This window comes from Aulonocara sp. 'chitande type north' Nkhata Bay, linkage group LG17, assembly GCF_057382095.1.
Source record: "Aulonocara sp. 'chitande type north' Nkhata Bay isolate Kocher_YH1m ecotype deep benthic linkage group LG17, A_spYH_male_GT1.1, whole genome shotgun sequence".
Classification (NCBI taxonomy): domain Eukaryota; kingdom Metazoa; phylum Chordata; class Actinopteri; order Cichliformes; family Cichlidae; genus Aulonocara; species Aulonocara sp. 'chitande type north' Nkhata Bay.
In genome coordinates, this window is record NC_141360.1 from 32,479,035 (window position 1) to 32,506,265 (window position 27,231).

At 38.9% G+C, this 27,231-nt stretch overlaps 1 protein-coding gene across 6 annotated transcripts in view; it reads right to left on the reverse strand.

Moving 5' to 3' along the window:
* Positions 1-21,547, reverse strand: part of LOC147310393 (tyrosine-protein phosphatase non-receptor type 12-like) — a 54,456-nt gene extending 32,909 nt beyond the window's left edge. For 5 of the 6 annotated variants that reach the window (XM_086268824.1, XM_086268825.1, XM_086268819.1 and 2 more), the window contains exon 1: positions 20,954-21,547. In XM_086268824.1, coding sequence (XP_086124950.1) covers positions 20,954-21,055 — 102 coding nt within the window. In that variant the 5' untranslated portion in view covers positions 21,056-21,547. The remainder of the gene's footprint in view (positions 1-20,953) is intronic. The other variant, XM_086268820.1, reaches the window with a different exon arrangement.
* Positions 21,548-27,231: the final 5,684 nt, after the last annotated feature.

The window sequence follows — 27,231 nt, forward strand, 5'->3', positions numbered from 1 at the left end:
TTAGGACAAACCAAGCAGTAACAGCAGCTACACTCAAAATTTCTGCAAAATTAACTCTAGGGCAGGGGTGTGCAGCATAAGGCCTAAGGGCCAGAATCAGCCTGACACAGACTCAATATCGGCCCACTGTATGACTTTGGAAAATGTATTTTTTAGGTGGATAGTTCTGGTATCTTCTGTTTTACAGTTACAAGACAGTCTGGGCAATGAGCTACTTACTCTATAAGCCCAGGGAGACAAGCTGATAGATTTTTTTAATTTACTACAGCAGTATTTCTTTATCATGTAGAAAAACTGAGATGTAATGTTGAAATTACAAGTCTTCTTTTTCTTTAAATATATCTGAGGGATAGAATGTGTAGTTAAACTTTGAGTTTTTACTCCAGTGAATAGCTTTGCATCGTTCACAGTTCGATGTAACTCAATCTTATTCTGTGAGATGATAAAAGGTCCTTAGTTCACTCACTGTCTACCATGCTGCTATAAGGCAACCCTATCGTTAAGCAATCTTCTTATGATAGACACAAAAAAGGTGTTTTTTGGACAGCAAGTGGGCGGGGCTTCTTGATTAGATTTTAAGGATACCTGTTCAATGACATAACGCAGAGCCAAAAGTAGTAAAACCTGCCTGAAACTAAGTGTCAAGAGCAATCTGAAACTTGAGCTTTTAGCTAACAAGGATTAGCAACACACAAATGTACTATAATAACAATCATAAACATTTGTAACTGATACGTTTTAGTATCCCAGGTTTCACACAGTCACTGATAACAAATCTGTAAATTATACTGATGTTCTTAAATATAATTAAAAGCATGTATGCAAAACCAGTAGTTCTAAGTCATGAATGCACCATAGAGCGCTATCTTCAGCATCACTGACAGCGCCTTTATCACTTGTTAATCTGCTGATAGAGCAGGGCTGACTTGTCTGTGGAGTGTCACTTACAACAATTACAGGAATGGCAACTAGGAACTGCTTCCAAATTGTCTACTCCATCAAAATATATGCCTTTAAATGTATCAGTTCCTTTAATCAACGCTAGCATATTTTCTGAGAAGTTGTGCAACAATGGATGTAAACTCAGCATGGCCTTTTTTTTCCTGTCTTGACCACAGAGACAACTGAAAAGGAATTAATGAAACAACCAACAAAAGATCAACCCTATAAAGGCACTTGTTTCAATATCAGTCCTTAGTTATAATTACTAATATTATTACCAGTTAAAACCACTTGTTTAATTGAAAGCCTATGTGATTTAAGGTAGAGTAAAAAGATACCTCTATAATATTAGAAGATTAGATGAAGAAAATGTTAACAGTACTCCAATCAGTCCTGTGAAAAGCTGAGCTCACACCCGCACGGCTTCCATAGTAATTAAGAGGTTAAGTAGCAGCTATGTGTTGCTAATCAAATATACCTGATTAATTGACAAACTTGTCAATTAAGGCAAAAGTTTCATTTGCAGTTTGTAGGTCTGGGGCATTCTGGTGGGTTAACATCTTGCCACAATCTTCTTAGGAGGAGATGTTCCAGAAAATTCCCCACAAGATTAGACAATGCTCAGAGAAATTGGAAAAAACAAAACAAACAAACAAAAAGCCCCAAGTGCTACATCTCACACTCACACTCTGCAGGCCTCGATTAGCTTGTTAAATGTTGAAGTTCACCCCAGTATAATTAAAAACAGCTTGAACAAGAATAGCTTGTTCGGAAGGGTTGAAAAGGGGAAGTCTCTTCTTATTATAAAAACAAAACGAAACATAGCAACACAGTTTAGGTTTGCAAAGTTGCATCTGAACAAACCACAAGACTCCTGGAACAATGACCTTTTACAGACCAGACCAAAGTGGAGATGTTTGGTCATACTGCGCAGCACCATGTTTGGTAAAAACCAAACAGCATATCTGCACAAACAACTCATACCAACTATAGAGCACGGCGGTGGAGGGGAGATGATTTGGGCTTATTTTTCCAGCCACAGGACGTGCGCACCTCGCAGTCACACTGTCGACCGTGAACTCCTCTGTAAACTATTCTAGAGTCTAGACTGAGAACACCAGTTCAAAAGCTAAAGCTTAAATCAAGATTGTATCATGCCACAGGACAACGTTCTCAAGCACATCAACAAATCTACAACAGAACGGCTGACGAAGAAAAGAATCAGGATGTTTCAATGGTCCAGTCAAAGTCAAGACTTCAACCTGACTGAAATGCTGTGGTGGGACCTTAAGAGAGCTGTGCATAAATAAATGGCTGTAAACCTCAATGAACTACAACACAGTAAAAAAGCGTGAGCCAAACTTCTTCCACCAATGATGTGAGACACTCATAAAATCATATGATTATTGTTTCAATCAATTTCAATCAAAAGGCAATTTGTGCAAAATATTTAAGCTCAGAAAACGGAGTAAGCTGAAAAAAACAAAAACAAAACAACTCTTGAGCTTTTTGTTTCTTTTACACATAAACTACAGATGTGGCAGTTTAGGAAATTTCAAAACAGCCATAACTCTCCATGATTTATGTTTACTGTGAGAGATATGTGTTTGCACCGTTTACATATTTCTTTTGTCATTCAAACTAAGCATGTTTCTTTCACTGTCATTTATCACTCAGTATCATTACAGATTAACAAAAAAAATACTGCTTTACCTTTACTTGTCCTAAATTTTATTTCCAATTATTCTTACATAAAACACAGAGATACACCAAAGCATGTGTGTCCTCTCACAAATAATTTCAATGTCTGAAGAATTGAAGAGTGTGACGTTTATAAAACAAACTAACAAGAGAAGTGAAGTGTAAGAAAATTCGAGTGAAAAAAAGAGGAGATCAGAGCTTGCGTATTTCAGATAAAGGAGAAAAAGTGATCTGAGGTCAAATATAAAAAGAAAGCGGAGGCAGCAGGAAAAGATGGGGGGAGAAAGGGTAAGCAAAGGACAAGGAGAGAGTCGAGGCTTTCAAGAGGCTCATGATAACTAAGCTAATGGGTTCTTTTATTGTTGTGTCCGACGTTTATTCACAAGCTCCCGTTGTACTCCGTCGCTTCATACTAGCGTCTGTTCTGAATGGAGAAGGTGGGGGCGAAGAAAAGTAAATATCCCTGTTTCTATTGGGATTCAAGTGCACTCCTCTATTCAAGTCTTGTTTGTTATCTAGCAGACGGTGGATGTATCGTTTCTGCCAAAGAGCACCTCTGGGTGGGAGAAATTAAGCAGGAAAAAATAAATAAAGAGAATTTTGATTTATTGTAACAGTAATAAATATAAATTCAACAGAGAATAATCCATTTACTACCACATTTAAAGAAATGAGAACCAGGATTCAGCGCTATTTGATATATCCCTTAAAATGAATCAGCTGTTAAATAAACTTCATGCAAACTTAAGAGTTTCAGCAGTTCTGTACTGATTTCATCCCAGCTGATCACAACAATGACTGGTGGCAATTTTAAACCAAGAAATACAACTGCCTATAACTCTTCTACCCTCAGGAAAGATGTCAGCACAATGAAAAACACAGGTACCCAACACCACAGGAAACTGCTGTGTTCTCGGAAAAACTCGTGACAGGTCCTGTGGTTTTCACACCCTTAAAGTCATCACATCATTCTCGTGTACAAAGTTGAAATTTTAAAATCACGTAATGCTTTCAATACATTTCTGTTTTAGCTTCTGCCTTTTTCTTAAAAAAAAAAAAAAATTAAAATAAATTGATCACCTACTATGACATTTACGTGCTCTGATTGTTTAGGCGCCACTCACCAAGAGGTGCCAGCTAGCAAAACCTTCACCTGCAGATGTTCGAAGAACAGTAATTTTATAGCAATCTACTTTAGTGGGATTGCCATGAAAAATAACAGTAGTAGACTTCTCAAAAGCTCGAGATGCATGGAAACGTGTGTTTCCTCTTGCAGCCAACAACAGAACATCTGATGTACTTTGGTTTACAGTTAGAAAAGAACCTCTGGCCTTGAAGTGCCACATTGTTGTTTGTTAAACTAACTGGGGATGAAGCACATCTGTTAAGAAATGATGTAGATCAGTCACATGAGAAAAGAGCACTGCAAATGGGGCAATTCAGCTGCATTTCAAAGTAATTAAACAGTAATTGCACCTCTTGAATCGAAGTTATTAGTTTGCACTCTAATCACATGTTTATTGTTTCATTTTAAATTTACTGTGGTGGTGTACAGAGGCAAAAATTGCATCAGTGTCCACACACTTATGGCCCTAACCACCAAAAAATAAATTATCCCCCCCAAACCACTTATACAGGAAAGAAAACCACAGGCAGAATACATGTGAGTAATATGAACAATTTCTAGGCAAGACCACATTGAAACCACTGGATGGTTGTGGCTCTGACTGCAAATGGATGTATCTTGAAACCTTACCTAACAAAAGCTCATTAGCATTTATTTGAAGACAACTGTCGAATTGCTCCAATATCTACAGGGCTCCAATTTCCTCCATTTTATCATGTTCTTTTGGTGCAATAAAATAAACTTCAGAGCAATAAATGTTTTTTTTTCTTTTTTTGCACATTTATCATTGTTACCATACTACTAATTATTTTTCTAGTTTTCCCAGCATTCACATGTCTCCCGTTGCTCAGTTTCCTTACGTACTCTGTTTCTACCTTCTGTTACCGGTAATGTCCGTTTCTATCACTTTCTTATTTCCCATCAGTCTGAGAAGTTAAACAGTGTGAATGAGCTGGCCAATTTCCTGTGAACGCTTGACTTCCACTGCCATGCACACGCAGGGCGGTGCCCCCAGCAGCCCAGGGCTGACTTCACAGACCCTCTTGAGGGTGTGACTGAATCACATGTGCTCAGAGACACATTTCTTCACAATGACTTGGCCTAAATGGCTTAAAGATGCCAGGGCAGTTACTGGGATGAGAAGCAGACTGAGGAAGTATAAATATTAAGAAAATGATGTTTTTTAAAAAAATGCCAACAGAGATCATGATGGAGATGGAAAGAGTGCTTTAGATGTAGTTGTTAGTGGATCTAACCTACTTTGTTTCCTGGCTGAACAAGTCAGCATCAATGTACTTCCCTGGTACACTGAATAATTCACACACATACATAGAGGCAAGCACATTCTGTTTCTTCAACTCTTCTTCAGCTGATTGGCAGAAAATAAGCTCTTCCTGCTACAGCAAAGGGGAGAAGGTTTTTGAATGTGTGTGGCCAGGAAATGCGGTTATTGAGCGCTACTGGCAGAGAGGCAGCACTGACGGTCACCTTCCATGCAAACACACATACACACACGCCAAAATAGGTCACTCCTCACAATGTTCTCAGAAAAATCCATCTCCCGCGTTGCGAGCATGCAGGGAAAAGATGCACTGCTACAGCATGGAGACTAAAAGGGTCTGTGTGAGTTTGTTGCTGTGCTTCCCTCACTCAGACAATTCAATCAGCCTGATCTGTGTGCTCTGCCTTTCTTTCACTGTGGCATTAATGTCCCCGATCAGTAAAAGGCTGCACAAGTGCAAAGTCATATTCAGTTATAAAGAAAGATGTGGCTAAGACAAAGCAACAACCGCAGAAATATTAAAGGAACAGCTTGACATTTTGTGAAAATATACCGTCTCCGTCTCACTGACTTTCTTACCAAGAAGATCATTACTAAGCTAATGGCTTTAGCCGAAGCTAAAAGCCAACCCCTAATATAAAACAGCATGTTGATGTTTTATATACAAGCTTTTATATTCAAGTTTTTCTTTGAATTAAAAAAAAAAAAAAAAATGAATAGAAAACACTTTGTGAGTTTTGCCCCAACTTTTTTTCATGTTAATAATAGTGCTGTCAAAATTAACACTTTAACGCGGATTAAGCCGTCATCACGATTAACTCGATACAAAAAACTTTTCACGGTATTGGCGCATCTTGGGTGCAGAATGACTCAAAATTCCTGAAATGTTTCTGTCAACGCATTTCGGGCAGTTTGTCCAAGTAGAGTTACCTTTCCACATGCGCAAATGGGCAGTTGATCTAGTAGTGACGGGCAGCTGAACCAATCAACTCAATTTGAAGGAGGATAAACGCAGATTGGCCCTCCAGGGCTCTAGAGTGCGACCAAATTTTTCAGTGGTGCGACTAAAAAAAAATAAAAAATATTTGGTTGCACCTGTGCGACCAACTGTTCGGGTAGCAAAAAATAAATAAATCTGCAACATTCCCTGTGGTCAACAACAGACACACATTATGCCCCTATCGTGGACTAAACCAATCTGAGATAGTCAGGGGTGGGACCTCTCTGATTGGCCTTGGTCCAATTGAAAGTGCAGGTGGAAGTGGGAGGTGAGTAGCTTGAATAAAGCGATATCAATTCATTAAATCCTGAATCGACTTTTAAACATAACTGTGTTTTGCCAGAAACGCCAGATTCTCAGATTAAAGCTCACAAAACCATTTCAACAACAACCAAACAGCAAATGAGAGCAGGTACACGGATTCCACACAAAGACGTAAACACAGAGGACCGACGCATCAGAATCAGCTTTGTCTTTCTCGGCTTTCTCAACCGACGGCCCGTAGACGGACACGCTGTCGGAGCTTAGCGATCCTGATGCGTCCGGTCCGCGCTGTGATTACGTCTTTTTGCGCTGATTCTGAGCTGCAGGTTTTGTCTCTCTCCAACCAAAATCCACCGAGCCAGCAGCAAAAGAAGCAGCAAACTGCGCTTCACATTTGATCAATGTCGTCATGAATTTTGCTGTTTTGCTTCCACGACTATTAAAATCACACTTCATGCACAGCTAGCTCTCTCTCTCTCTCTCTCTCTGTACTTCAAGAACAGTTTTCCGTCTCCAATCTCCGTCTCCGTCTCCGGGACTTTGAAAACCAGAATCGAATGGATTATAGAAATCAGTGATGATACCCAGCCCTAGTGAGCAGCCTAGGCACGACAGAAGTGGATGTAGCTGTAATAGGAAAAGAACTATTGCTAACTTTTCTGTTAAGTTAAGGCCTGATCCTTCTGAAATTCATAGCCAGTGCTCTGACACGGTGTCATCAATCTTTGAATGCTGAAAAAGCACAGTGTATCCAGAAAAACACATTATATTATATAAATTATTATAAAATTTGTGTACGCCTAACTTTTGTGCCGTACCGGTACGCCCATGGCAAAAAGTTAGTCTAGAGCCCTGCCCTCTCTATGGGAAATTTGAGCATTAAAAAAAAAAAAATAACAAGACGGAACAGTTGACCGACAAAGTATTATGCACATTGTGCAGGAAGGAATTTTCTTTTCACCGAAGCACTTCCAGCTTAAAATATCACATTGACACGATGTATAGGTTAGCCGGGGATGCTGCTAGCACTTTGGCTAACGCGTCACCCAGCTTGCAACCAGCCACTCACGGAGCATCAGTAAGTCTACCTCGGACATATTGACTGACACAGTGCCAAGTGGATTGCAACAACCTGCGACCTATTAATATTGTTGAGAACACGCGCTTTACATAGCTTTGGTTCCTCGTTTCAAGGACTTGAAGTGCCCATTATTCTGTTAACACTACATTAATAAAAAAGCAGCAGTAATTATAATGTTTGCTACTCATGTCCAACATGAACATTATCAATCATTATTAGCCACAGCTGCTAGCTGCTACCCTAATGACAACTTAACAAAAAGGCTAATGTGGCTATCAGGTTGCTGTTAACTGTTAAATGGCTGGTTAACGTTTATTTCACTGTTGTTGAGATAAGACCTTTGCTGGCTTCTCAAAATATCTCACATTGAGATGTTTAGTGTTGAAAATGACAACTTCAGCTGGAAGTGAGGGGAGTGGCTGCCTATCTGCAGTGCTACTATGTGTTGTGCATCTACTGTGGGAGGCAAAGACGGCACTGTTGACACAGTTACAAATGAGTGTCTAATCCTTTATTAATTTGTTAGTATTGATTAGTATAAGAGTATTGATTTTTTTTTTTGATTTTTTTTTTTTTTTTAAAACAAACCTTGTCAAGATAAGTATTTTTGCCGTTGCCATTTTCAAACCAGATGAATGGCTGAGAAGCTGCAAGCTCACTGTCTAAAGATTTGTGACTGACAAGTCATTAGCCAACAAGCATACTCTGGACAGCCCCCCTTATTCCTTGAGTGACTATAATTTACACAGTGGCCATTATGTTGTATTCAGCATTACTTGAAATTAGTGAATGAGCGCATCAAGTAATCAGCAGTCTTTTTCCAAGCACAGGAGTCACCATTAAAAGGATGACTTCAGTGCTGGTTTCACTTTTCAGACCCAGAACCAATTTCTGTTTGTTATGCTACTATGAGATGAGCTCATTTCAAAACTGCAACAATTAAATTATTAACTGTGTGGTTGATCAGATATAACAATTTCTTCATTTCAAAGGCAAAAACATCTATTATTCCCTGGTTTCATCGTCTTAAAATTGACAATATACAGCTTTTGTTTTAAAAAGCTCAAATAGGCTTATTCAACCACCACCTTTATCTCAGAAACTATCTATTGGTATTTTTTAACATTTTATACTCTAGGCCAGGGGTCGGCAACCTGCGACTCCGGAGCCGCATGCGGCTCTTTAGTCCTTATAGTGCGGCTCCGCGTGGTTTGGGAAAATAAATTAGAAGTATTTAGCTGAAGTGTATTTTACTTATGTTAGTTCTTTTTTAACTTGAAAAAAAAAAATTATATTCTATTATTTTTTCATCGCTCAAAATAAGCGCCACACTCGCGGAAGCCAGTGTACCACAACGGCTCACAACAGTTTTTGTTTGCTACATGGATCATTTTAGTTCTGCTGGGTGTCTTTCCTTTTGTTATATTTCTTAAAGAGTTCAAAATGTGTTAATTACATAAATAAAATTTAATTTTCTCTGTAGCACTTCATGGATTTCATAAGCAACACACCTTAGTTGTTCACACAAAGCATAAAGGTAAAAAAAAACAATATATACAGTGTTATCTTCATTTTAGATGTCAAAAAGTATTTGTGGCTCCAGTGTTTTCTTTTGCGTGGAAACTGGGTCCAAATGGCTCTTTGGGTGTTAAAGGTTGCTGACCCCTGCTCTAGGCAATTCACAGAGGAAAATAAGTAGATTAAAACAACATTTCAAAAGCCAAAATACTAGTTGTCACCATTTCCCATATTAATAATGGGGAATGGCAGCAAAAACCACATCACCTAACTATTCAGCTGCTACTTAAAACTAAATACAGTGGTCCCTCGCTATAACGCGGTTCACCTTTCGTGGGGGTTTACACAATTTTTTTTTAGACCATTATCAATCAATCAATCTTGTTCCGTGTCTCCTGTACAGTACAGAATGCGTTAGGCTTGTCAAATTTACATAAATCTTTGATCGCAGTGTGACTCTGAAGTGCTGTACTGTATGTTTGTAAGTTTTCTCCCCAACAAACACAACAATGTCAATGAACCGTTTTGCACAGTCAGAAGGCACCTGCGGGTGCCTTTGGTTTGATTATACAAGAGAGAAAAGTGTGAAAATGTTCATGCCTGTCTGAGAAAAGCATATAAAGTGTGTAGTGAGGGGCTTTACAGTCTTAAAACATCTATAATAATTGTAAAAAATAAAGTTGCTACTTTGCGGATTTCACATATCGTGGGTTAGTTTTAGAACGCAACTCCCGCGATAAACAAGGGACCACTGTAACTGAATTTCTGTGGATGTTTTGCAGTCAAAGTAATAAAAACTCAGCTTTCAGAGAATAAGTGAGCATGTCAGGTCCCTGCTATTAGTTGTATAGTTAAACAGAGCTTATAAATCATGCTCATTAACAGAGGAAATAACATCAAACCACACCCTGAGCACTGGAATGAGTCAGGGGTTCGGACCTCAATGTCAAAGATCTCAACAAAGATAACGTCAAACAACTTAGCATGAGAAACCAAGTTCAACATACGCGCTCATATGCACAGTGCACTCATTTACACTTGAAGGCAACTGGCCAATATAGGTCAGTGGAGCACTGACAGAATCAGTGCATAAACAATCACACAATGAAAAACAGTGGTGCGACAAGAGTGACTTTTAGTGACACAAAGCAGAATGATTTTTTTCAGTTGCCATTGGGCCTTCCTTTTTTCCTGTCACACTTTCATTTTCAGTTCTAATGTATCTGACTGAATAAGTGGGGTATACCGTGCTTTTGCAAAGGTCCATCATGACGATGCACAAGCATCATGTAATGTTAAAGGAATCTCAAGTAAATATTTTGTAACCATATATGCGATTCTAACTTGTACATGCAGTTAAAATGATTGAAATGGACTGCGGGAAGCACCTGTGCTGAACTGAGCACACATTTAAAACCACCATTACTCCTGAGTGCCCACTTCCTTTGGGACCGCGAATGCCACCCATGCATGTACAGTACAGAGATCATTGTAGACAGACATGCACCAAAACCTACTCACACTTCTTCCTCCAATTTAATGAGTCACCGTGTTAGTGGCTTTGTGATGTCAAAAGACAAAACAAAAGTGACCAAACAAAATAAAAGCAGAAGCGGAAGGAAAAGAGACTGGAATACAGTTGGACAACCCAATGAAGGAAGTGGAAAATTAAATAGTCGAAAGACAACTTTTGAATGTAGAAAGATTTCCTGAACAAGTGTTTAGATGTTTAGCTGGTTCATGCACATTTTAATGGCAAAAAAAACCCTGGGAGACAAACCTTCAATAAATATGTAATTAAAGGAAAAAACAGAATGAACAGAATGGTTAAATTACAACTTTCAGCTCTTGGTTAAGTGTATTCAAAATGAACACTTAATGGCCCCCTCAGCTCATATTCTGTCCTGAACAGGGTCTTTTAGCTCCTCCATCCTTTCTTCTTATTGGCTGCCCCTCACAAACAAGATTTGAACAGGAGATGGGTGGGGCTTTGTGCTCACAGCCACAGTTTTGTGCCTGACATATATGACCATATTAGGGTCTGAAGCTGAGTGAGAGTGAACTTAATTATCAGCATGACCTCTCCTCTGCCTTTAATCTATTCTGTTTCTCTAAAAGTAATCTGAAATTTAACCAAATTCTTAAGATTATTAGATAATAAAAAATTAAAAGAAAAAAAAAAACCCCACATCATTGTGAAGGAAAGTGATAATGAAATAATTCACACCAAAAAGCAATGAGATCAGGTACATTTGTAGAGTCCAAACACAACCACATGCACGCATAAATGGTTTGCATTTACCGGTATCGGCTTGTTGGTAGTTTCCCACCCTGGATCAAAGCTTACAGCAGGAAGCAGATGTGAACAGACCTCATAATCCCAATCATCTGGGACAGGGGCTCATTGTGTGTTTCGTGTGTGCTTGGTGCCTATGTGCACGTATTAATCAGCTCCCTGCTCAGATACTGTATTCACTCTCTATATTAAAGGTCAAGCTGCTGACCAAATCTGCACTTTGCTGTGCGATTCTGTGGATTAAGATGACATTTTGGATATGATATTAATAACGATAATGAAATGCAGGATTATTTTCTTCCATAACACACTATACATCAGCAGGGCAGAAGCAGGATAGGTGTGAGTGCAGGTAAACGAATGTGGGTGAGGTGCTATGAACGATAAGACTCGTCCCCATTTCCTTTCACGTTAGTCACACATTGCACACACAGGTCATCATTTCCTGAGTATTTCACTGTGTTGGTCCCTTATCTTGATCATTTAAGATGTTCTGGGTTGTTGGTGGGTAAGCTAGCTTTTATATACACACACACACACACACACACACACACACACACACACACACAGCAAAAATATTGCGTTACATCTTCTGAGAAACACCCAGCTTAGAGGCAAAAGGCTCTTTTTTGGGTTAAGCCACGGAAAAAGGGCGGTTGAGAACGAAGGAGGCTTGTGACACGACAAGAAATTGGGAAGTCTTGTTTCTTGTTGTAGTAACATAAGGCGGGCTGATGGCGATTGCCACACAGACAAAAACAGCAGCAGACCCCTGCTGTGTAACCCTCTTTGACCCATTCGCACAAACAGGCTTATAAAAGTTAATTTACAGCAGCCATTTGAAAACTTCTTACCAAGAAAGTGCAAACAAATCAATTTAAATGTGTTAATTACCTTTTTTACAATATTGTTAAATGATTACTTAAATATTTGAGATTTTTGTGACATTTCTCTCCAAGTACCTGTAACTTTTAATTATTTAATATTTTCAACTATTTGTTCATTAAAAATAAACACCAGTGTGCAGTTGTAGATTTGCAGTAGCCAGTTGTGGACTTAAAATATTATGCATGTTCTGTCATTCAGTGCTGTGCTATAATTATTATGTTTACAGCTCAGTTGCTCCAGTGGCATTTTATTTATATTCAAGTTAAAATAGCACAGCTGTAACACTATAAGCGACACAGAACAGTTGGGTTAGCGATCTTGGTGGAGAATTTGCATGGCTGATGCTCAAGCCCAAGTAATCACTCACTTGTATTTCTAATGCAAGAGTAATGTTTTAACCTTCAGCATTGTGTGTGGACTTCACTAGTGCCTACTATGCCTGGTGTATTATTGGTTAGTTATGTCACCCGCCTGTTAGTATATTTTATTTGCATTTTGTGCTTTATATTTGTATTTATTATTGCTCTTAACTCATTCTGTGAAGCACTTTGGCATACCTGTGGTTTTTTAAATGTGCTATATAAATAAAATTTTATTGTAATGAATGATTGTTTCAGTATTAACATTAAGATTGTAAAACTTAAAAAAATAATCAGCTTCCTTAATTTCTGAGTTCTCTAAACTTGGGATTTACAGTGTACATGCACTCTGTGGATTAAAAGAAAATTGCCTTGGCTTTGGCAGAGAATATGTGTACTGGATTGTGTAGACATATCTATAAGGTAATCAAGTCAGGTTATCAGTTAATGGTGAGACAACATTGGCAAAAAAATGCCTTTTGACAATATAATCAAAGCAAAAAACAGACCACATGTCAAATAACAAAGAAGCTCTTTTACGCAAGTTTAAGAAACCACTGCTAAACAGCCGTCGTAAACAACAGCATCGGAAAGTAGCACCTGATAAGATAAACCAGTTGTATCACTCATTCTTTTCTGCTATAAATGGTAGAAAGACCATTTAAAATTATCTGTACCTACATGATGGAGCCCAGCAGACTCTACATTGAACCGGCAGTAGACTGGTACAAAAAGGAGACTGGTTAATGGCCTCACTTCCAAAAGTTTTCCAGGAGAAAAATAATATATTTTGGTATTCAACAAATTTTTAAAAAAGGAAGAAAAGCATTTTATCACACAGGGTTGAGTAGGCAACCCACATGCCATAAAGTTGAGGCCTGGCTTTGATTCGGCCCCATAGCCATTTACTGCATGTCTGCCCCCAGGGCTTTCTCCCAGATTTCCCATCTTCTCTACATCATCTGATCAAACAAAAGCTGCAAATAACCCCCAAAATGTATATATAAATATTTAAAATATTGACACCAGTCTTAAACCTTGGGTTAAGGCCACAGACGACATAAAAGATGGACATAGACATTGTGATGTCACCTGCCAGTGTTTCCACCACAATCACCAATGATCACTTTCTAGAAGCCAGATGTTACCTTAAATGGATAAAATGGAGTGCTAATTTATCAGCTAACACTAGTTAGCTTGGTGTATTCATACATAACCCAGGTGCAACAGAGAGACATGCATATTGACTAAATAGTGCTACGTAACAGACTAATAAAATACCTGAATTTCACTCAATAAAACTAAAGCAAATTTCTTGGATGTTCTGTACCACACAACAACCCATAAAAATGAGATACTCCATTAAAAATGCTTCCAAAGGCTTCAACAAAACACACTTAGTGAAATGTTTAATGTCTAATAGTTGTGGATGAGGTCTTGCAGACTGAGCAGGACACCTGGCAATCAGCATAGCCATACTCCTAACACAATTATCCAGGTGGATTAGCTTTAAAAAATTAATTTAAAAAAAATCCACCCCACTTGGATATTTGATCCAGTTGGATATTTTATTAATAGGAGAGTCTGTGGAGACTGAATAAGTGTTGCCAGTCTCAGGATGGCACCTTAAGGAAACAGAGTTTCTGCCATTTTCACCGAGGTAACCCCTTTGTTAAGACTGATGGGCCATTTGTTGTTAACATTTATATAACTTATCAGGCCAGTGTTTTCTCTTTCTCTCTCAAAAAGAAGTCACACTGTGCAAATACCTGCTGAAGAATTTGTGTGTTTGTGTGTGGGGGTTATACATAAGCAAAAAAGGCTTTCAGATTCTACACTTAATATGCGAACACACACAAACAGACATATACACACTTCACATAAGGGAAAGCCCCCTCGGTGACACTGGAAATTGTTGCCACACACAATCATAAACCCACACAAACACACACGCATTGTCACATCTCCTTTTTTTCGTCTCCTTGCTGAGCGTTTAATGTCTGTGGCCTGATGAGCACTATAGAGAAGCATGTGTGTCTGCACTTTTTCACTTTCTTTGATGTGCTCCTTCAGAGTAATCTGCTTGCAGGAAAGAAAACACACACAGAGAGAGGCTGAACTCCAATTTCTAAACCCCGTCTAGACTACAAAATTAAGTCCAGTGTTCCCAAAACAGGTACATGTGTTTTTATGAGAGTGTATTTAGAAATAATATCACCCCAACACAGTCCATAACTCACACTTCAACTTTTTCCTTGTACTGAGAGGAGACTAACAGACTTCCAGTAGTGTAAGAAGCTCTGGTTTAATTCTGCACAACTGATGTCTGACAGCATTTGGAGACGCAATGTTACCGAGGACAGCTCTGCAAAAATCCATGCATATGACCCCATGAGGCATTTGGATCAAACTGTTCACTAAATGTTTTATCAGGCTGCATGGTGGCCCAGTGCCCTATAACACGGAGGTCACAAGCTAAACCCCTGTAGCTTCTATGACAATCAACCTGCCTTGAGCTAAACTCTATATTCTATAATCAGACTTTCTCACCAAGTGTAGTCAAAGTGCAACTGTTGTCTGTACAGAGGTCACGTAATGGGTAAATGCGCTTGGGAAAAAAAAAAAAAAAAAAAAAAAAAAGCTACTCACAGCAAAGCCCATTCAAATGTCTTCCTTTCCCTTTAAACCCAAACGAAAAATACTTTCAATTAGAATTTTTGATTGGCTGATTAAAAAGGAAGTAAAGTGGAGGCACTACTTTAAATAGGATCCTTCCTCTGCCCACAGGAAGTTACATATAAAAACTAAATCGTCTCCAGGAAGCCAGTGAGAGCTTACCATGTAGAAGTTGAGCTCATTTCACCACGCCAGATTGTGAGTCAGTGATGCAACTTTAGTCACAGCATTATTTATGACACAGCTATTTCCAGGTAACTGACTGATTATTACAATCTAAGGATCAAGTCATAGCAGCAAAACAGAAGCGATCTGATTTTAAATGTGAATACTAAAACATTGACCTTGTCAAGGGGGCGGTCATGGTGTAAAATAAATAACTAAGTAAATAAATAAATAAATATTAAATTAATTAAATTAAATTAAGGTGCTCTTCAATTCACTTTTAGTTCAACAGATGAGCAGCTTGCTAGCATTGTGTGATATTAAGCCTTGAGTTAAAGCAAGGCCAAAGCAGGTCTGTGATCTTCTCCAGCCTATGCAACCAAAACATTTTGCCATATGTTTAACATATATGCAACATATTCGTTGCAATAATTTGTTAATTTTAAGGTACAAGGTGATGGGTAACATAGGTGCTGCCAAACATAGATTGTATAAAGAAGATGGTAGTAGGTCTGAAAAGTGAAAGCAATAATAACTGCTTTTTAATAGTCAGCAGAGGGAGATCTGCTGGTTTCAAAAATACTTCCAAAATTACAGACGTTTATGGGAAAGTGGTCCATGCTTCCTTGCTTTTTGACCTCTAAGCTGTAAGCACTTTCCTGATGACTTTATGGGCTTAATCTCAAGTTCTGGGTCATACTGACTAAAACACGAGGCACCATCATGGGTCATGGGACTTCACTAACCAATTGGTAACATTATTTTAATCTTTTATTTACAGTCTATGTCATCAGCGTGTGAATGGGTTGTGAAATTAAGTTAGACATGTTAAATGGATTTTTCCCCATTTCTCTTTCAAAGCCTTTTCTGCATTGTAGTTAAAATGAATTTTATTCCTGGGAAAATCCAAAGTACTGCTTCCCACACAGAAACTTTACTTAGGCACACTACGCAATAATAATAATACCTGCTCAAAGAAATCTGAAGACTCATTGTGGCATTTTACATTTTGCAATCTGTATGAGAGAACTATGCCACTCCATGATCACTTTACATCCCTGCTTTCTTATTTTGAATGGTCACTGCTAACCAGCTAGGCTGCCTGATGATTGTGCTGATCGATACTGATCGCCGGACTCCCCAGAGACATGCGTCCATGGCTGAACGTACCCATTCACCCATCTTTGATTGTAGCTGGCAACTGCAGTCTCTGTTACTCTGAAGATCAGGTCTGGTCCGTAACTCTAAGGAGAAGCAGGTGGAAAACGACTTTGTGTTCCCAAACAGAGCTCACAAGAACTGCCAATTTCAGTAGAAAAGGGTGGAGCTGAAGAGCACCGGTGAGCTGGTACAGGTGGCTTTTAAAAATATTTAGTCATTTATATGGCACAAAAGGTTTGTAATGATATATTATATATATATTTTTTTTTTAATTTAGAGCTGTGAATCACGCAAAGCTTTTTAAGTAGATGCCAAGGGAAAAAAATATTGAGCTGCAATTGATGAGAACAGGTCAACTTTAACAACAAGGCTTTTCAGAAATTTGCACAGAGAAACTTTAAATCATACTTTATGCCCACATAAAGCCTATACTTTAAAAATAAATGAATTTCAATATTTTTTCTCTTTTTTTAAGTAAACTCGATGGTTCATCTTAATTCCTCCCCTTCGTGTCTGGTTGACCAGGCTATTAAAAAAGTAAATAAATAAATAAATCTGGCTCTCTTACATAAGCACTAATAGCTGGTTTGAAAAGTCGTGGGTTGAGAGAAACAGCTGATAACCCCCCTTTTTCTGAAACAATTACAATTGCCATTGTTGCATCTGCACAGATGGTCCAAATAACAGCACATATTTGACCTTTTTTGCATGTGTACTTTTTGGATTAAGTCACCATTACAAAGCAAGAGTGTTTACAGTAAAAATGCATCTACCTTTTACTGATGACATTGCTTAACCTTAAAATGGACCAATCATGCTCATTTCCACCTCCATATTTTTTTTTCCCCTTGGGCTCTAGTAGAGTAGCTTTCCATGACTCAAAAGAACCCCAAACTTGTTTATCCTATACTTGGTCTCAGCTTATTACCTGGCTCCTCTCCCTTTAAGCCAACAGTCTTCTGATTGGCTACCTCAGCAAACAGATGGTTTGAACACCAGATAGGTGGAGCTTCTGTGCTACTTCTTTCACATCATACAAAGCCAAAAGTAGGGTATTCACCATTGCAATAGTTTATATATGACAGATGGAAGGTGAATCACTTCAGAGCTGACATAAAATGCTCTTCAAGAGCTCAGTCATATCTATAAATAATGTAGGTCCTTGGAGCAAACATTCAATTCTCAATGTACATCTTTATCCTCCACTTTATAAGTATGCAGACATACATCCCATGTAATCTGCCTCTATATGACTGCCACTGAAACAGCTCACTGTCAAGTTTTCTAATAAGGTCAAACATGGCCAGATACCCCACGATACTTTCCAATTAGCGTCCCAGGTGGAAGAAAAACCTGAAGTTTCCCCACTGCATCAAACAGCAAAACAACTACTGAAATAAACGTATAATCTCTGACTCTTTGGCCCACTAGAGCCTGTAATTATGTCAATAAAACACATTCTATATATAAACAACAATAGGCAGTTAAAGTGGGTGTTATGTCAGGGTGTTCTGGTGACTCACTTCATAGTGAAGCACACCCCATGTGCTTGTGGTATTGCGAGCTTGACTCCAGCAATTGAAAGCCTCACACAAGACTTGAAATCAACGCCACAGGCTAGCAGCAACTGGCTAAGACACTTACTTACATGTTTGCTGCGGCTTGTGAGCGTCAACAATGCTCTGTACACTGGCACACAAGCCACATGTGCTCAATCAGGACAAATTTTCTTGACTGCTAGCTGGTGCGTTTGCTAAATAATTTAGCTGAATCTCAACATTCACAAGCTGCTACCAGCTGTTAAGAAAATTTAGCTTGAAGCCCAATTTTTATAAGCCTCATTCAGTAACTTTGCATGTACAAAAATAACCCCGATTACCATGACTAACGAGATAAAGGATAATTGATTTAATGGAAGCACTTGAATGCCCCAGCGATTAAGTTTATATGAGCTGCATGATTGTCAAGGGACTGTCTAGAGACATGTGCGATAGCCTAAGGCTAACAGGAAATATATTGTATTTCATGCCAATGAAGTTCATTTGAAAGGAAACCACAGACATCACACAAATAATCAAGAGTTAAAGCCTGACAAGCAGTCAGTAGTGTCCTACAACTTCTTAAAAACACCACATTTAATAGCCTAAAAACGCTTGGTGGGGTGTTTTGCTGGAAAAACTGACAGGAAGAAACACTTTCCGCTTTAAAAGCTTTAAAATTGTTCTCTTCCCATACAACGTGTGGTTGTTGTAGGCAGTTTGACAAGGCGTGGACGTGTGTAATCTATGAATGGCAAGTATAGTGGTGCTAAAAGAAGAACCTGCATTTAACCAGTTGAGTCTAGAAACAGAATTTAAGGGCGAGAGAAAACGGGCAGGCAATAAAATCACAAACATATGGACACTGTACTGAGTCTACCGCGTAAAAATTCATCTAAAGAGGGCATGCATGGTGAAATGAATCTTCTGTAAATAAGCCAAAAGCAGACTAGTTCCAGCTCCGTAGCTCTCGTCCACCATGCACTTCCTTAATGCCTCTCACATAGCTGAGAACTAATTTTTTTTTTTTTGCCGAACATCTCCCAGCTCCTTGTTTTCTGCAACTCTCACTCAAAAGACAAGACAGAAGGCTAAGTCATGAGCACAAAATTAGACACAGATTCGCTTATTATAGAAACTGTTATGTACTTAATCTGAACGAGAAAGAGAGCCCTCGATCCAAAGTGTGCCAAAGAGTTGCATTTTTATAGCCAGGACAAAATGTTATGAAATGGGCCAAGAAAGAATGTTGCAAGCTCCAGCAAGCAGCTTGCATGAAGTAGGGAAGTGAGGAGAGTCTGTGTGTGGGGGAAAAAGTTAACCATTCTGGTGCTGAGGAGCTTAATTCCCACATAATCAAACTGCAACATGATTAACATGAAACTAGGCTGGATGATAAGGCTGCTCATGAAGGAAAGTCTAAACCTGTTAAACTGTAAACTTGCTGTAAATTAAGATAGTAAATCAATTTCCACCGAACATTTCTAAACATATCTAAATTAAAGTGGACTCAACGACAGAAATGTTTTTATAGGAGTGACATTCCTGTTGTGGCATTTTAAACCATTTCACAAGCCTTGGTCCTATTTTGAGTCCAGACTTTCAACACAGTGACATCCAGTTATGTAGTGAAGGCAAACTAATGGACTGTGGGTCAGCAGTCACCGCAAAATATGTAATCAAAATCACTTCAACAGCAAGCATCTCTAATCTCAAAAGATCCTCTCCACATGTAAGAAAGTTGCCAGATTAAAACTAATGCTGTTGTAAGGTTTAGTTTAAATCAGGGATGTCAAACTCATTTTAACATTGGGGGCCAGATACAGCCCACTTTGACCTAACTACATGTTTGAACTGAATGATAGAAAAATAATTTTGTCTGTCAGCGTGACTCTTAAATTGTAAGAAAAAAACCTGTAAAATTACATGCTACAATTAGGTGTATCCATTGCACACATAAATGACCTAAAAATAATCAAATATAGCAACCATACATTTCTATAATAGACAAAAAACTGGAACCTTTCAAACATTTAATTTTTAAAATCTTTGGTGTAGCTTGAATCTCCATGTGGGTGCCTTTAGAAGTAAAGATAAAGCTGTAAAACATTTGAAAATACTGTTAAAAGTCCAAAATTTATACCCTCAATCATGTCTTCCAAACTTTGTAGTAGGGTCTGATTGGAGTCTTTGCCTGGCCTCCAAGCCTTATGTTTGACAACCCTTGTTTAAACTGTCTTTTTTTTTTTTTTTTTAAATATATGGGTCCAGTGTATGGGGAGCTCTTTGCAATTTGCTTTCCTTAAACTGGAAATGTAAATAAAAGTTTGCAAGTGGCCAGATTTATCAATGACCACAATAGATACCTGCTAAAACTTCTACTAAAATTGAAGTCATTTTATAAATAGTTGACAGGATTTTTTTTATTACTGGAACACAGAGAAAACCACAGGAAATAAAGCATGCAATCAAGCTTAGGTTTGTGGATATTTAGTGCTTATGAGGACAATGAATCACTGCACTGTCTCAATCAAGCATATAGCCACAATAAAAGATATACCTACAAGCTGCTCCAGCAACGTCATTAAAATAAATAAATAAATAAATAAATAACCAAGAGCTAGAGAGACAATAATATATCTTGTCTTTATCATTTGCCCTTTTTAAAAAATTTTTTAAAGAAACCGGAATCGGCTGTATTTCTGTGGCATGGGAGACAATGCTAGGCCGCCATGTAAAGCCTGGAAATGGGAGGAAAAAGGAAGAGGGCAGTGTGGCCACCCCTGCCTCACCTCCTGGGGGATACACAGAGAACCAGGAGACGGGGGGGAGGCTGGGTATGATATGAAGGGTCAGTATGGAGGAAAAGGTGGAGGTTATAAAGGGAAGAGGGTACATGTGAGACAGATATAGGATACAAGAGGCTAGGTGGAGGCGCCTGTTAATTTTGACCCACCATAAAGTCGCTGCCGAAGTTATCCTCTCCCCTCTCATCGTTCCCTTCGCTCATGGCCTTCACCCCCTGGATAAACTTTCTCAGGATGCCGGCTTGGTCCATTTCTTCAATCTTCTTGTTGCCTTTTCCTTTAAAAAATCTCCCAAACTGGCAGGGGGGTAGGGGAAATGTTACAAAATAATAAAACAAAAGCGGACACAGGGAAAGAGGGAAGAAGGAAGGGAGGGGAATAAATAAAAATAAATAAGCTTCACGGGTCCTCCCAGAGAGTCATCGTCCGCTCACAACACAACACCTTTTTTTTTTAATTATCGCCCCATGTTGTTTCTCCCTTTCCTTCTTTCTTTCTTCTGGACTGTTTTCACAACGACAGCGGTTAGTCCCAGAGAAAAGCAGCAGCGGCCGGATTTTCTGCCCCGTAAACAACTTCACAACCGCGGCGGTGCACGAACTGTAAACACTTGGCTATGCGAGAAAAGAAAAATAAAGGAAAAAAGACAAGAGCCTGGGTCTGGCCAGCTTATGTACCCCTCCCTGTCTACCTCGGTTGCCACATTCACACACTGCTGCTCGTTATTCGCTACTGGGGAACATCCGGACTGGGTAAAGCCAAGGACCAATTAGGCCCGCCCCTTCCAGGATATACTTATATCTGATTGACTAACGCTGACCAGGAATTAAAATCCAAGTGGCTAAACTGGGTGTCGCTCCACCCAATAGCGTGTTCTCATTGGATAGAATCTGTGCCTGTCGTTTTGACGCTATTCGTCATTGGTGAGCTAAATTACGATCCAAAAACGTAAGGTTTAAATAAACGGCGTTACTGTTTTGCTGTAATTTTTATCGATACTTTAAAAAATTATTTGTTTTTATTCGATGATATGCTGCTTCACATAAAAAATGTTTTTTCTTACAGTCTGATAATTATATATCTAAATAGGTCATCAGTATTATTACATTTAATTGGGAAAACAAACACATTTATATCTTCGTGAACGATATAGTCCTACTCTACTGTACATTTTACATAATTTCATTTGTCTAAAACTTTAGTAACCAAATTATTTCTCAATCCTATCTTAATATTGTAATACTTCGCACTTTACGAGTATAGGTATATATTGCAATTCACTCTGCGTGTCAGCGCTACTTAACAAATACTAATTTAATGGGAACTGTTTATCAGAATGTACAGATACACCTTTCTAGATCTGTGCTGGTAATTTGAATTACTATAACCTTCTCTATAACCTGCTCTCAGAAAATGCCACTCACTGAATATTTTTCTTTCTTTTAGACCATTCTCCATAAACCCCATTTAAAAAACTCAGTAGATCATCAGTTTCTGAAATACTCAAACCAGCTCATGTGACACCAGCAACAATTCAGAGTCACTGGAATCAAACTTCCTCCCAATTCTAATGCACAGTTTGAACTTTTGCAGGTCGTCCTGACTATGTCTATATGTCTATGTCATGCGTTAAGTTGATGCCAAATGAGTGGCTAATTAGATATTTGTATTATAACAGGTGTACCTAATAAAGTGGAGGTGAGTGTGTATATATGCATGCATTTCTGTTTCTTCACATCGGTGGAAAAACATTGTTGGATGATTTTTTTATTTGTCACTTTCTTAAATCAGTGATCACATTCATTATTAGAAAAATAGAGGACATCAGTAAACGTTTGCATACATTTGCATACATGTATTGTAATGAAATCTATTGGCCTTCAATATCTAACTATCCGTGGTCTAAAATCAGAAAGAATAACTATAACAAATAATCCTAAAACTAAGATAGATAGATAGATAGATAGATAGATAGATAGATAGATAGATAGATAGATAGATAGATAGATAGATAGATAGATAGATAGATAGATAGATAGATAGATAGATAGATAGATAGATAGATAGATAGGAAGAAGCAACTAACAGCTAAGAGATTAATGGGTCAGATATATAATCTGGATTAAAATGTGACAGAAATAGAGACAAAGAAACGTATCATGTATCACGCACATATTTAATTCTCCAGTGTGACTGAGTGTGTGTGTGTTTAGGTGATGTGTTTTGTCACATACTCACTTTTGCAGTGATAATGCTGATCTTAATTTTGTTGTAAGTTTTTTTTTCAAAGACAATAAAGGCCTTCTAATTCTAATTAGGAATGCAGACAGTGTAAAATTGTCACTATTGTGGTAGCAAAAGTAATAGCAGTTATTAGTACTATAGCAGAAAATGTATTAGCATTGAAAGTACATGGTATATAGCAGAAGATTGGTATTATGTATGTGTTATGTAATAATGCTAAGAGGTTCTAATTTGAACATCCAGTTCATTTAAATTTGATGTAACTGACAAACTGAGGAGAAAGTGCGAATGACAAACGGAGAAAAAAAGAGAGGAACCAAATTGGTATTCAGGATAAAGCTGTCTGGGGACGAGAACTCAATAGACACTTATGCACGACGAACTGTCTTCCAATAAACACAGAGGGGAATCAAGTCACTTTGTTTTCCTTTAGTTCTAGCACTGACAACAAACAAACCCATCTATTCAGCTAGAGTAAGAGGGAGAAGGAGAGGGGACGCTGTCACAGAGCCAACAAGCCTTTCCTCACACAAACTGCTTTTTGTTCCTCTTGTCTTTAAACTTATTTGCTTGTTATCCCAGTAAATATTCACTGTTTTCTTTGCTGTCCCAGTTTCATGTCCTTCTCTCTTTCCTACATTTTCTCTCTCGTTGTTTAATTTTATTTCTGAGCTGAGTCAAACTTTCTTGCCCTTAGCTGTGCCCTGAATGGAATCTATAGTTGTTACTGTATTTAAGAGATGCATTATCTACTAATCCAATAACTGAATTCTGAACATTTTTGGGGGATTAAAGAGCCTAAGAAAGTAGAACCCAAAGATATTCAGCCAAAAAAAAAAAAAAAAGACTCTCATACACACTGGTGAGGGTTAACTATATAAATGAAGACAGATTGCTAACACGCTGCAGTCAAGCTAAGTCAGTTTGCACTTTTCAGTGCAACTTGTCTACGATGCACCTCTTTGACTCAGCTGGTCGGGTTGCTAACTGGTTGTACTCTGGTTATATTCCTATATAAAAGCATTTTGGAGTTAAATTGCTGCCCTGCACCGACTACATCAGAGGTTGTGGAAGAATTTCTCTTACAAATCTGTTAGGTTCTCTCTGGACTCTGAATGTAAGTAGTCAATGTTAATTTCTGTGTATGTAGATGGCAACAGTTTCCCCAGTTTTTCACAGATAACTGCTGTAATATCACAAACAGATTGCATGTAATTGCCAACTTGACCCCATTTAATTATAAATTATTGCAGACTGACTCCAGCTTTTCACCATCTTAACCCAACAAGGTTTCTTTAAAGAGAGCACCTGACCCCGCCTTCGAAAAGACTACTTCGAAGACAATAAGACTGCAAGTTCATTGCACAAAGTTACCACAACTGGTACCCAACCACTGCTTTCCCTAATGTGACTGTAGCATACGGTAGCTTTGTCCTTCTTTATAAAAAAAATTCTTACTCATTATCATGTATCAGCTTGTTTCCCTCTAAGACCACTTCCTTTAACCCATGTTTCTTCTGATTGGCTGCCCCTCTCAAGCACAAGGTGTGAATACAGGTGGGATGGAGAGCAGGAAAAGCATACTGTGTCAGTTTTAAGGTACATAAATAATGATTTCTTTGTGAGTCTGCGCAGAAGGATGTAATTGTGTAGCTGGATTATTCTGTTTCCTCCCAGCATAGTTCATTAGAAACAGGTCAAGCAGACTGAGGAGATAAACACACATCAAAGAGCACTGTGGTCTACTGTACTCTGTGTGTGTGCGCGCATGTGCATGACTTCTCTCATGGCTGTATGATGAGGAATATTTTAGGAAAGAGCTTGTGGCCTTCTCTCTTTTCTCAGCACTGGCTCTGGTTGCACTGCATCTGACCCTGACCTCTGATCTCCATGCAGAGAAGATGGGAGTCAAAATTTCACAAGAGAGGGGGGGAGGATCAGTTACACATGATATTTTTATGACCCTTTTCCCTTCCTTTACCAATTTCCTCTGCCAGTGCATCTCCACTCTCTTTACCCCTCCTTCTCCACAGATACGTCTACAGCTCTCAAACATATACACACTCCCCCCCCCTCCTTTTTTCACTGACTCTTCATTTCCAGTCCTTCCTCATTCTATACTCACTCTCTTCTTTTTCCTTCCTCCCTCTCTTTGTGGAATGTGCTGTTCAGAAGCAGCTGAGTGGAGGAATGTTGCTGTAACAAGCCCATACAACAACCCCAAGGTAGGGAGGTTCCCCCCCCCACACACACAGTCATGTATTTACACCTTAATTTTCTGCATGTCACATACTTGCCTGCAGTAGAAGAAGAGCATTAAGATGCACAGTTGCGGGCGTGATAGGATGACTGTGACAGTATCTAGTCTGGACACACACATGCACATAGAAAAAGGCGTAGAGAGAGAGACAGAGAGACAGAACGTGAGCCTGCCTGTTGGAGCAAGGTGAAAATGTCTGCCCTCCGGGTAGAGGAATGACTCAGTGGCATGTTACAAAACTACACCATGCCCCCTTCTGTTATGTGCTTCGAAAACACTGGTATACATGCGGTAGCATGCAGATGCTTCCCTGCATGTGACATTAATATCATGCTCTGTGACATGATCTGCCCCATGATCACAGTGTCACAGCCAAAAGACATGAGGCGTTACTAAAGAGCATGAAAACAATGCCAACCATAAGCCATAAGGCCTTCACAGCCAGGATATCTCAGCTTAATTGAATACCCATAAATCAAAGCATCAAGCCCCAGCAGCAGCATCCAAATATCTAATGATGAAATCTCTCCCGGGTGAGTAATGTTGGGGACCCACAGAGCGAGTGTTATAGTCTTTTAGTTGTAACACTTCATTCTTGTTCTCTTATTTCACGTGCCTCCTGCGTTTTCTCATTCTCTGCGTGTCATTGCTATCTGTGAGTTTATTCCTGCTCCCTCTTTTGCTTTGGTTCCTGCTTTTATTTTGACAGTTAGTTCCTTGTGTAGTTTTCTGTATTTTTAGCTCCCTCCATTGTTCTTTTTGGTCTCGACTTAGTTCACCCGGGCCTTACTGCCTCTCTTCGTGTTGTGTGTCTTTAGTCTTTAGTCGAGCAACCAGGCGTGTGCCCTCGAGCACCCCTCCAGTTTTGTTCCAGGGTTGGGCCAGGGCAGAATAAAGTCGTCCTTTGATCTCCTCTGCATCAGGATTTACTGAGAGTTAAGAAAGTTGAGAACTTCTGCTATGCAGAGGAGATCAAACTGACATGGGTGGATGACATAACAAGAGCATTATAACCTGAAACAGCCAGACATCATTGTCTTTCAGTTCCTCATAAACTGGTCATCTGTTCCTGCAGTCATGAGGGGCTGGCTAGTTGTGGTTCTTGGCTTTGCCTCTGAACAAGAGAAATACAGTGAAGGGAATCTTCAAGCACAAAAAAACTATTGTCGCGAGCCCATGTACAGTGTTTCTGGCATTAACAGAGATGTTAATGTCACACCGTGAGAGAAGCGCCACTATACTTTTTATTTCCTTGATGAAGGGTTTCCAGCTGAAGCCTGAGATCTATGAGAAATATGAAAGTAAAGAGTTTAGACAAATGGAGGGGATCCACATGGGCAAACCGCTGCCATCCAACAGCCAGATCAAAGCGGGTTAGAAGAAGGGGGGTGGACCCAGTTAGCATCTTGGTATTTAAGATTTACTCAAATGGTTGCTTTTTAAATCTCCCTCTTGTTCCTTTATCATTTCTGTGTCTACATGCATTTCTTATGTTCTTGTTGTTGTTTTGGTTTTTGTCCATCTTCTTTTTGGTTTTATGACACTTGAGTCTATCACATGAAATAGCAGGGCCACACTAAAAGGGCTCAATGTTCTCTGAGATCATGGTGAGGGAAACTGAAGTGTTTTACAATGTATCCAATTGTTATGGAGCTATTTCAGATTTAACCCCACCCCCCACCCCCAAATGTGACACATTAATGACATCAGCGAAAACAAAAGTCATCAAAATTTCAGTTACAGTCAGAATAATATGAAACAGGTTCAGTGAACCTGGAAACGAGGGTGTAAGTGACATGTGTGTTAGTGTGTGCAAAGTGGACATAGCAATGTGGTGGGTGATGTGGCACTGCTCAGCACTTGTGTGTATATATAAATGTGTTCTTGAATGCAGTGACACCCTCAGCATAGGTCCTCCCTCAG